Below are 12015 nucleotides of genomic sequence, written 5' to 3'. Positions count from 1 at the left end.
CGACAGCACATAGACCAGACAGATAAAGAAGAGGAGGAACTATTGCAATATTTGTTTACAGGAGACAACGAGCACGCAGGGTCACTTGGTCAATCAGCTGTGCACCACCCCATGAAGTTGCTGGCAATTTGAGGTAAGACTTCACTTGATCTGCATGCTCTCTGTATCACTCAGAGCAATGATTTGTATTTTATACACATGTTTTCAGATTGAATATATGTGAAAATGCATGTCACCAATGTCACAAATAACATAGCCTACTTAATTGTGATGCCATAAAGCTTCTGTGGCATGTCAAATTTACAGATTTAGCACATTGGCAAAGATGGTAATCTCAATCTCAGTGTTGAAAATGTTTTAAACCCATTCCAACAAATTCTAAAATGATTAATGATTTTGCTAAAAGGAAATAGCCAAATCTCATTAGCCATATTTTTTAAGGCACATGTATTTCAGATGAAATCTGAAGCTTATCAAGTAAAGTAAATAATTCCAGGAACAAGCTGGCAGTGGCATTTTAGCTCCCTGTCACAATCCCAACATAAGCATGTTATAGTGTCAAGACTACTTCCACACTCTGTCATTTGTTCTCACAACAAATGTTTCTCTGAGATAAATGTGTCATACAAGGATACAAGGAAGTTTATTGTCACATGCATATAGTTACTGGAAGTAAGAAATGCAGTGAAATTATGTCTGGTGTCAGCCTATTTGTGCATTAATGGGGGGGGGGGGGGGGGGGGGGGGGGGTAAAAAGTGCAGTAGAAGAGGGGTTTAGTAGATTAAGTGGCAAGGGCTGCATAAAAAAGGTGGGGGAGGATTGGGATTGGGTGGGGGGCACCAACAAGGAGCACCCAAGAGCAACACACATAGTCATGTCTCCATTGCTATGATAGATCTACTATTCTGTACCACCAGATATTTTTTTTTTTCATGTGGCGCTATCTGCTCGGCCATGTATTGTGAGGACTGTCCTAATTTACCAAAAAATGTGACCCTGTCTTATCACTTGACTGACTGTCATGACGCAAACTATACAGTAGCACCTGCCATTACATGTTTATGACTTGGTTGTGCCAATTTTATGACAGAATTGTCAAATAAATTGTCACTTATCTGTGTGACTGTAAGGACAATTATTTTGTTGTGAATGCTGTGGATAGCGTAATATGGGGATCTTCTTAAGCAGAGACTAGAGGCCCCACTGGATTGTGTGTCCCACACAGACACATAAAAGACCAGACCATCGCCTGTATACACATTCAAGTTATTTCAACAGGTATGGAGTCAAGTGGAGTGATAACTGGAATGGAGTCATAACACATAAACTTGACTCTACATAAAGTACATCAAAGCTTGACTCTACATAAAGTATGTCAAAGCAACAATGAGTGATAATCTTATCCCACAACAGTATGACTACTTTTCCAGCTTCCAACTGACATTTTTACGAAGCTATATGCACAAGACAGACACACACACCTCACAATGAATAATATGACTTCAAAGCAATACCACATCTATGCATAGAATTAGCATTTGCGACTAAAGGTGTAAGATTGATGCTATTTTAAAGATTCTGTTCACATGAGGACTTTTAGAAGCTGCCTTTTAGTGGCCCCGCATGTACTGCTGCCACTGCACATCAAACCCACTTTCTTGACGTCCCTGCTCTGGTTCCGTGCCTATGTAAACCGTGCTTGAATGGCCGCGTTGCATTTGGCACAATGAGGAATGTGTCTTTGTAGGGCGCAGTGCGGGTCATCTCAGGAGAATAGGAATGCGGCCCGGTGGCACTGCCTGGAGGCCCGCGGCCCTGTGAAAGCACTGCTTCTTTTCAGTCCTCTCAGCCGTGCTGTGCTATATAGCTGCTCGCAGGCATTACAGCACGCAGCCTCTCAGCCGTGCTGTGCTATATAGCTGCTCGCAGGCATTGCAGCACGCAGCCTCTCAGCTACTGTGTTTGGGCACGCTGGCTGCCCCGGTGTGCTTTTTGTTCCTTTCTGTCCTGTCTGTGGCACACAGTCTATCATCTGCTAAAGTGTCTCTTAAGGCTACAGACCTCGTTGTTGAAATAAGTCATGTTACTCGACGTCTGGGAGGCCTTTTCTTTACAGCGACTCATTATCTTTGGCTCTCTGGCTCTCACTGGAAGGGATCCAACGCATCTTACTGTCCATATGGAAACCTCTCTCTCTCTCTCTCTCTCTCGCTCTGCATAGTTTTATGGCCCTATCACCAGGGAAATGAATTAGTGCACAGGCTATTCCCTGATAATGGTTTATGTAGCACAATGCAAGTGTTGAATATTGTAAGTAAAGCAACAAAGCTGTAAAGCCATGTATGAGTGGCGACAGATGGATTGGTGTTCTGTTTTGGCATGTTCGCAAAACAGGCAGTAAGATTAAATGTACCAAATCAATCTGGAAAGTTATGGACATAACAAAACAGCATCTGAGCAACTGTCCTAGTAATGAAGTTATGTTCCTGCAGTCTCTATACTGCCCATACGTTCATACTGTTCCATACTGTTTCTTGCACTCAGGAGTGAATATTTCCTGACTATGAATGTGCTGTCTTGTGAGAGATTTTTCTACATATATGGCTTGGCTATAATGGGAAAATCTACAGCCAGCTACCAAAATGAGAAATGTTAAGTGTTAATACTTTTCACAAATGGCATATGAGCACTGCCTCATTCTCCTTTGAGAAGTGCATGGGCCAATAGTTAAATGATTGCGATTTTTGAAAATCACTAACTCATGAAGGGCAAGTACCTGTCACGATTAATTAATGCCTGCGACTAGTGACTGGGCCTTGAAATATGAGTGCCAGCATGAATAATTGAGAACAGAAATAAAGTTAGTGAGGCTTCTCAAATGAAGAATTAAAAAAGTGTCCCATCCCACCACATTGGCCACGTGAGGCAATCCAAACAGAGCATGAGACCGGTTTCTTATAAATGCACCGAGCAGGAAATGTCTCGCCTGCATCGGTGCTTCTTTCCTGAAGCTCAGACTGTCATGATCACACTTACAGTGCATGTTTAGCTGCTCACTATATACACCATTCTCCTCATGCTCCTTTTGCTGAAGTCAGCATTACATTTGGACAGAGTGTATGTGAGGGAAGAGACTCTTTTAAGAAACAGGAAGCTTGTGGTGTGAGAATGTAATGATTTCAATAGAGGAGCACAACACTTCCCTTTCTGTATTGCTGCAAGCAAATTTCCCCTGTCTCAGTTCAAGTAAGGTAATAATACTGTATGTCAGTGTTTCTTAACTGGTGGGTCGGGACCCAAAAGTGGGTCGCGGAACCGTTCTGGCTTGGTTGTGGAGCTTGTGGATTAAAAAAAAAAAAAGCAATTTTAAGTGCTACTTTATCAGATCTAATATTTGACCTTTATTTGTATATCAGTCGTTGCCATGGACATAGACTATGTTAATGTGACAGGTCATGTTAGACATCAGTTTAGTGATATACGCAAGTAGGCTATGGATTCATTTAAATTGAGGACAAAATGGGACAGAAAACCCACTGTGTGGTGTGCAATGAATTGCTGGCACATGAGAGCATGAAACCATCAAAACCAAAATGTCACATGGAAACAAAGCACCCCGGTCAAAGACAAACCTGTTGAGTACTTTGAAAGGTTACATCAGGAGTTGAAGACTTCACAAATGTAATGCCAAACATTAGCATGTTCCAAACAAGTAGACCTGCAGGTAGGCCTACTGCGCGTGTCTTACCCTGTAGTTCACCGTCTGTTGGTTTGAACACTAAACAAATATATGGGTCGCGACTAAATGAACATCGGAAACTGTGGGTCCCAAAGCCAGACCAGTTAAGAACCACTGCTGTACGTCATTATTTATTTTTTTGGACCTACTACATGATGGAGACACACTAGTAGTACTTACTTTGGGACTATGTCAAAGCTTAATCTTATTGATAGCACTTGACTGGTGTGTAAAGTCAATTTGACAACAAGTTGACAAATGCACCACATCAACATGAATCAGCCAGTTAGTATGAATTGCTATGAATGTATAGTTAGGTTATAGCTGTACTTTAGTTTTAATAACCTTAACCTTATTAATCTTAACTTAACTTTAGTAATCTTTAATTAAATTAATTAAAGGTAAATGTTAACTATTTTCACATCTCATTACCAGAAACTATAGTGAAGCCTACTTACGAAGGCTTTATTAAGATCAGCTACTGAAGATTGCAGTGTTGGTGGATGTTGGAGGACAGATTACAAAATCACAAAGAATCCCATGAAGCACTTTAGACAGGGTTTAAACAATACGCCCACACTTAAAGCAACACCCAGTACACCCTATCATTATCAGTACATTTTAAATGTTGTAATACCCATTTATGCAAATGTTGGATAATGTGAAATGACATTTGGAAATCTGTATTTTCCACCACTTGAAACATTTGAAGAGATCGAGCAAGCCACAAATGAAAGCGCGTTGTACAAAAGCTTGAGCCAAAGTAAGTAAAAGCTTTCTATTTATGTCCTGGTTTATTATAAAAACTAACTAGAAATAGGGTTGGGGCACCTCCATATAGGGCAGAAACTCTGCCATGCACACACACACACACACACACACACACACACACACACAGAGCCCTGTCTTGAGTCCCTCCTTGTTTTCCTAGCACTGAGCTGATACATTTTATTACAGTGACTCACTGCCTCCTTTGCTTTTGCGACTGGTTAGCAACGAGAGGTCTGCACTATATTTGGCCGTAGCTTTCACACACAGCCACCCGATCAACTTTTCACTAAGAGTCGGACAGACACACACACACACACACACTGGCACAGGTCCTAAATGAGCTCTTACACAGAATGATTGCTAACAGAAAAGCAATTCTCAATTTAGACTAAAGTTGTTTGGAAAGGAAGAATTTTTAAAAAAAATCATCTGAAAGGCACATATATCTTTCCAGAAAGACAAAACTGGTTGTATAGTGCCTTTTCATAAGAAAAAATGTGATGGCCCAGGTATCAGCACTGAGAACAAAAGACCGATCGCTTTGACCAAGGACAAGGACAGCTACAGTAGCAAAGACAGACCCATTCACATATCAAGTAAACATGATCATATTGAAGAGAAGAGCGCCAGAAAAGTAACCACACACATACACATAGTCTGTTGGTGACTGAAGGGCTGACATTGAATTTGATGCCATTTTTTCCTTTGGACAAAAGCTTGCTCATCACGCCGTCTTTCACTGCGTCTTTCATCGCTACTGCTAAACACTCCGACAACTCATATAGTTCCTCCAGTGTAAAAGGCAACATGCAACAAAGTGCCATGCCTGAAAGAAAGGCCACTTTTGGTTGATTTTCAAGTGAAGAAGCTTTCAAATAAGAATTTCACTGTAATTGGTACACTACCTTTTACTATGACAATGTATAGCTCACATGATACACATAACCTAAGGGTTCCTGTATAGGGTTGTCACGGTGATGTAATTTTGTGGTAATATCTGATAATAATAATAAAATAATAATACATTTTATTTAAAGAACGCCTTTCAGGACACCCAAGGTCGCTTTACAGATAAAACAAATAGAAGGGGAAAAAAAATATATATATATATCAAAAAAGGAGAAAAATATCACAGTCCATAGGCTAGTCTGAAGAGATACGTTTTCAGTTCCTTTTTAAACTGGGCAGTGGATTCACACTGCCTGATGTTGTTTGGAAGTGAGTTCCATAGCTTTGGGGCTGTGTGGGAGAACACTCTCTCTCCCATGGTGCTGAGGTTCATCTTGGGCACCTTGAGCAGACCAGCTGATGAGGATCGCAGCGAGCGGGAAGGGGTGTAGCTCTCTAAGAGGTCGGTTATATAATTGGGAGCAAGGTTATGCAGGGCCTTATATGTCAACAGTAAGATCTTAAGCTGGACTCTCTGGGTAACTGGTAACCAGTGTAGCTGCAACAGTACAGGTGTTATGTGGCCTGTGGACTTTGTGCCTGTTACTATCCTGGCTGCAGAGTTCTGGATTATTTGTAGGTGGTGGAGTGATTTCTGTGGAATGCCAGAGAAGATGGAATTGCAGTAATCAATGCGGGATGTAACATAGGCGTTTACAAGTACTTCTGCACTCTGCTGACTGAGGGAGGGGCGCAGTCTTGCGATGTTGCGCAGATGGAAAAAGGCGCTGCGAGACACACTGTTAATATGGGCAGTGAATGAAAGTGTGCTGTCTAGTATAACACCAAGACTCTTCACCTTGGTGGAGCAGGCAATGTTGGAGCCATCTATAGATAGGGAGAGTCTGTTTTCCATCTGATGGTGAGGGGTGATCTGTGAAACATACTAAGCAGCAGCTCTGAGAGAAATCTGAAGGGTGTGATCATGAGCGTCCAACCTTTCATTTCTGCATCTGCACACTTCCTGTGAGAGTGGGAGGATGTTGTAGAGAACCCAGCACAAAGTCACAGGACTCTCATACTCATCAACTACAATCCAGTCGATAAACTGCAGCTGGGATGCCGTTTAGAAATTAACCTCAAATAGTTAAAAATAAGTGGACTTCTGATTTGAAAACCACACATACAGCACAGTATGTCCACTGATACTGCTGTAATCTCACAGTTTAAATCTCACAAACAGCAGGCCTCACCCACAGCATTACTCACATTGTCTATCAAGACTAAAATCAGTGAGTCTATGTCAAAGGGGGAAATTCACAGTGGCTGCTTTTCTGGTGTTTGCATAAGATATTCACCAAGACTCATGGACCAAGTTGCTTTATGTAAAGTGTTGAATATACCAGCATGTGTCAATCTCGATGCTGTCAATCCAGAAATGTTCAGTTAATTTCACCCTGAATGAAAGGAACATGGAGAATATAAATCAGATAGCTGTTTATAAGCCAGGGCCACCAAAAACACCAACAAGTCTGAAACTAAGGTTGGCTTTACCACTTTTACCAAGCATCTGTACCACTCTCTTTCTGACCTTTATGGAATCTAATCATATTATTGTAGAGGGATGTTGTACACCCTCAACCATGTTGTTCACAACACACGCAGACACACACACACACACACACACACACACACACACACACACACACACACATCATGCACAGACACATTCACAGAAGCACACTCATACATTTCCGTCAGCCCCACACCCAAACCCTGCCCCCCTTGCTTGTGACATCACTGGGAAGTTGTGTTTATAAAGTAACCACAAGAATGCAGCGTGCTTGGCTCAGCGGTGCGCGGGGCAGACAGAGGGCTCTTTTAGTCAGCATGGCCACAGAGGAGGGACAGGGAGACCGACCCAGGGACTAACTCACCGCTCAGGTGAAAACGGTGGACACATTACCAGCACTGACAGAGGATATAGACAGAATGACACGTTGGAGCGAACTAAACACAGACAAGCTGTAAGCAACTTGCTGAAACCTGTTAAAGAAGATTGGGAAGGTAAATGATAACATTTGAAATGATACGCTGCAGGTGTAGTTCTTACCATTACATAGACTGTTGAATATGAACATGAGCTGTTGTGAGAGAAATAGTTGCTGTTGTTGTTGGAGGTGATGTTTGTGTGTGTGTGTGTGTGTGTGTGTGTGTGTGTGTGTGTGTGTGTGTGAGTGTGAGTGTGTGTGTATGTGTGTGTGTGTGTGTGTGTGTGTGTGTTTGTGTGTGTGTGTGTGTGTATGCTTGGCTGATATTGAGCTGTAGTGACATTTGTCAGTATCTGTTGACTGTCAACAAAGGGATTAATGAATACCAGAACTGAATTCAGATTCAGATCATTCTTGAGCACAAATACTCCATTTTAAGTGGAACCCCCTACCAGCATGCATTACTGTAATTAGATGAATACAAGACACGGGACATTAACTCGAGATAACTCGTGTTTACAAGCAGGGGTAAAGGTTTAAGTAAATGTGGTAATATTTCAAACAATCTGAAGATTATGGATCAGTTTTTTTCTTCTTCTTTTTCTTCAGTTAAGCTCAAGATTTCTTGTAACCGTAAAACTTCAAAAGGTCAGACAATACCCTCTCTTGTATAATGAGATCATTAGAGGTCAGTTTAAAATCCACCAGGCCAAACGACAAATCAGTATATATTCTGAAAGTATATACCTTGTACTTACTGTACTATACTTTAGTCTTAAAAGTACTCTTAAATGAACTTTTTAGTGAAAACAGCTTGTTACTGAGTAACAGTTTCATCAAACATCTATTTTGACGCGTCCATAAGTCTTGTAATGTGTAGTTGAGGTTCTTTAAATAGCAGTATTTGACTGATGCCATCACAGAACAGTTCGGCCTCATCCTGGCTTTGTCTGAAGCCAAGAGAGTCTTCCTGTTTACTGCTTCACTCTCACCCCCTTTGCAAACTCTGCAAGAGCAGAAATGAGAGTGATAAAATATACTGATATACTGATAAATCAATAGTACTACACTAACACAAGAAGAGAAATGATTGTCTTTGGTAACAATTGCTGCTGGAAACTCAAAGCAAGGAAACTCCCAGAGGAAAACTGTGAAAGCTGTCTCAAAAGATGAAATGAAACCATATAAGTTCAATTTGCTCTCTTCTACAGCTGAGTGAGAAAATGTGTTCTCTGCCTGAACTTTTTTTTGTTCCTGTTTCTGTCAGACACAAGACACCTGCCCAAAGCAGCACATTTATTATTTACATTTAATTAAGTTGACATACAGCTTAAAGTCCAGCTCCATCCCACCTTATTTCAAACAATACACACACACACAAGTCACTCTTATGGAGGATACCATGGGTGTGTGTTTGAACTCGTTGCAGTCGTGAGTGGTACTGTAGGTGTGGGCATTAACAGCGTTAACATTAACAGAATCAGCTATAATGGAGTAGTCTCACTCTCAACATTCTCAGGCTGAGCTCAACAAATGTGGTGTGTTGTAAGCGTCAGAGAGCATGTCGTCGCGGCTGCGAGACTCTTCCTGTTAGTTGATGAAGGAGAGGAAGTGCGGTTGATTGTGGCCAAAGCAATTTCACACATGGACTGAAAGGTCAAGGCAGAATGCAAGCGTCGGTCCCACAGTTACAGATTATATGCCATTACCATGCCTGGGAAGAAATCAGCACTACATGATGATGACTACAGCATATTTCCTTGTCTGGTCTTCCTCTTCGTTCATTCAGTGCATATCAGCCCATGCAGAGGCTTTGTCTACTAGTGTAAAATGAACAACCGTAAATGTACATTGATACATTGCTGTATCAAGGTTTTTTGTTCCTACAAGAGCTTGATTATACAAATCCTTAACATTTCCCCCCACAGTCCGCTAAATTTAACCTGTTTGTGTAATGAGATATAGCAGACATTCTCAAAAGCCAAACTCCCACCCTTCTGTAGGTATTTTTAAGTCGATGAGATGCAATGCTCCAAGTCATTGGAGATAAAAACAGATGAACATTTAACCGAGGTCAGGCCAAGTGGATGCCGCATGGTGATTTGGGGCATGTAGTCCTGACTATTATCATGTGTTTTGAGATGATTGTGATATTAGTCTTGACTGATGGGACTCCCTCAGTAGAGCCCATGAGCAGAACAAGGCTTACACTTTCAAGAATTAATGAGCACAAGCCTAAATAAGCCACTTAGAAAGATTGACAGATACATATGCTGACTGTAGTTCACTGAACTCATATCTCTCTCTCTCTCTCTCTCTCATGAAAAAACTTGCTTCTCACCCTTCTTTCTCTTCTCTCCTTCTCCTCTTCTGTCATTCTCCCACAGAAATGCCCTCATTCCATCACGTCTGCGTGACTCAGATCGGACAGGATTAAAATAGAGCTGGATTCTCCAGAGAGTGCGAGAGCGCGAGCAAAGAGAAGCGAGAGAACGAGTGAGTGACGGCGAGAGTTGGAATCCGCGCCTCGTAAAACAGACCTGTCTTGACCTGCAGGCCTTGCCCCCCCTCACACACACACACACACACACATACACACACACACAAGATCGGAATCGGGTTGAGGCAACCTCATGATTTCAAAGAAGCACATTCCATAAGCCATGCTTTGGTCTGCAGCCCTGGAGACGGGGTCCCTGGAGGGTCAAGAAAGGCACTTTTCCTGGGATTGAAAGCATAATTGTGTGCATCAGATCTACCAACCCAGCGACCCCACACCCTTGTGCGCCCAGTTTCCCTTAGTACCCTTCTTCCTGCCTTGCACAGAGAGAGAGAGAGAGAGAGAGAGAGAGAGAGAGAGAGAGAGAGGGAGATTTCCCCTCAGATGGGATGCTCAGCCACATCAGAGGAGTTAACCCAATCCAGAGGCCAACGCAAGCCTGAGAGCAGCATCGGACTGAGATCAAGTGGCCTGAACTAAGATTATTTCTCTCTGATGGGAAAATCACCCCCGTCCCCACTCACACCCACACTCACAGCCCGCCGCTTCCTCCTTCACAGGATTTAATCAGATTTCCTGCCACTTTCTCCTCTGTCCAGCCGCGCTTGGTGCCTGGAGAAAAACAGACAGACCCGGCGTCTGTGCCGCCCGCATCCGTACATGATCCGACAGGAGGCTTGAGAGGGGGGAAGGGCAGGGCAGACAGGGGAGAGGGAGCGTCTGAGCTCGAGCCGCCATGCAGGAGGAGATTCTGGGCTTTTTCTCGGACCTGTGGAACACGGCCACCAGCAAGCACGACCAGGGCATCTACAACACGGTGTGCCTGGTGGTGCTGCTGGCCCTGCCGCTGGTGGTGTTGGCCACCGCGCTGGTGGTGTGCTGCCACTGCTGCTGCTGCCGCCACGACCGATGCTGCGGCTGTTGCCGCGGCAGCGGCGGCGAAGATGGCGCGGGCGGACACAGGGCGGAGAAGCAACGGAAGAAGAATGGCAAGCCGAAAAACGAGGACTTGTGGATTTCGGTCAAATCTGGACCTATGACTCCCGACGTGGTGGGATTGAGTATGGTGTAGACTAGAGGACACCACCCTCTACGTACAAACTCAGGTCTGAGATGGATGACTGCAGACCCGGCGGCCAGGGGGGGCACTGGAACTTAAATTGATCACGGTAGTTTAAGCTTACACTTGACAAAACATTCCAATATGAAAATGTAACCAATTGTTGTAAAATGGTGCAGCTCCTTTAAGAGAGCCCTGTGCGCAGGGATGGAGAGAGAGAAAGCGAGAGGGGATATGTGTGTTAGAACTGAGATGCGTGTGGAAAAAGTAGACGTGCTGTTGAGACTGGAGCTAGTCATATTCAAAATAATGCAAAAATAAATCCGCAGATAAAACCAAAATCCTCGTTCATTTGCTAACCACTTTCAGATAGAGTGTTAGGGAGTTAGCCCCGAAGTTACGGATAACTTCGGTCCTGGAGTGGTAAAAAACTGTAAAGGTTAACGCTATCAAACAAACCCAGAAACTACTAGGCATACTTCTACTAACTACGATGTGAGATATAGCCTACCTGCGAGCCGATAAGCTGTATTTGTCATTGGATGACAGGGGTTAGTGCAGAAGTGAAGTAGACTGCGCCACGTAACCTCCTCTCCATTTAGGTGATGGGCTTACCTAATGTTCCTGATTGATTAGCTACGGAATAATACAGATTTTACCAGTTTTATTTGCTACTTGCTAGATTGACAAACGTATAGGCTAGGCCTACATTTAATAAGTGTTCAAAATCAATCGATGGGATTGGGGTTGGTTGGAGCAGCCAAGCTCGTTCAGGGCGGGCACGGATGACTTCCAGGACGGGCCTGGCCCCCCAAAGCCCCCCCATGCCGCCGGGACTGGATGACTGGTCACATTTCTTTCTCTTTTTTACTTTTTCACTCTTTCTTTTGGTAAAAGGTACAAATCATGGTACTGCGTGAAACTGTAGATTGACGGATTGGACAATGAATGTGCCTGACAGAAGAACCCTTCACCATGTTTGTGTGTGTGTGTGTGTGTGTTTGAGAGAGAAAAAGAGTTTGTGTGTGTGTGTGTGTGTGTGTGTGTGTGTGTGTGCGTGCGTGT

The 12015-nt window shown here is 43.3% G+C and overlaps 1 protein-coding gene across 2 annotated transcripts; it reads left to right on the top strand.

Annotated features, from left to right (window-relative positions):
* LOC121721076 (uncharacterized protein KIAA0040) lies at nucleotides 1-12015 on the top strand. Of its 2 annotated transcripts, none has more exons than XM_042107683.1 (3): nucleotides 1-133; nucleotides 9778-11004; nucleotides 11788-12015. In XM_042107683.1, the coding sequence occupies exon 2, from the start codon at nucleotides 10627-10629 to the stop codon at nucleotides 10960-10962; it is 336 nt and encodes a 111-aa protein (XP_041963617.1). In that variant the 5' UTR covers nucleotides 1-133; nucleotides 9778-10626; the 3' UTR covers nucleotides 10963-11004; nucleotides 11788-12015. The 2 variants fall into 2 exon arrangements, with proteins under 2 accessions (XP_041963617.1, XP_041963608.1); XM_042107674.1 differs by lacking the exon at nucleotides 1-133 and adding an exon at nucleotides 7244-7466.

The sequence above is a fragment of the Alosa sapidissima genome, chromosome 1, assembly GCF_018492685.1.
Source record: "Alosa sapidissima isolate fAloSap1 chromosome 1, fAloSap1.pri, whole genome shotgun sequence".
Lineage (NCBI taxonomy): Eukaryota > Metazoa > Chordata > Actinopteri > Clupeiformes > Clupeidae > Alosa > Alosa sapidissima.
Note: the sequence above shows the minus strand (reverse complement) of the source record. Positions and strands in the feature narration are given on the sequence as shown.

What these genes read in the sequence shown, in the direction of transcription:
- LOC121721076 (XM_042107683.1), top strand. Translation starts at nt 10,627, where the DNA reads ATGCAGGAGGAGATTCTGGGCTTTTTCTCGGACCTGTGGAACACGGCC.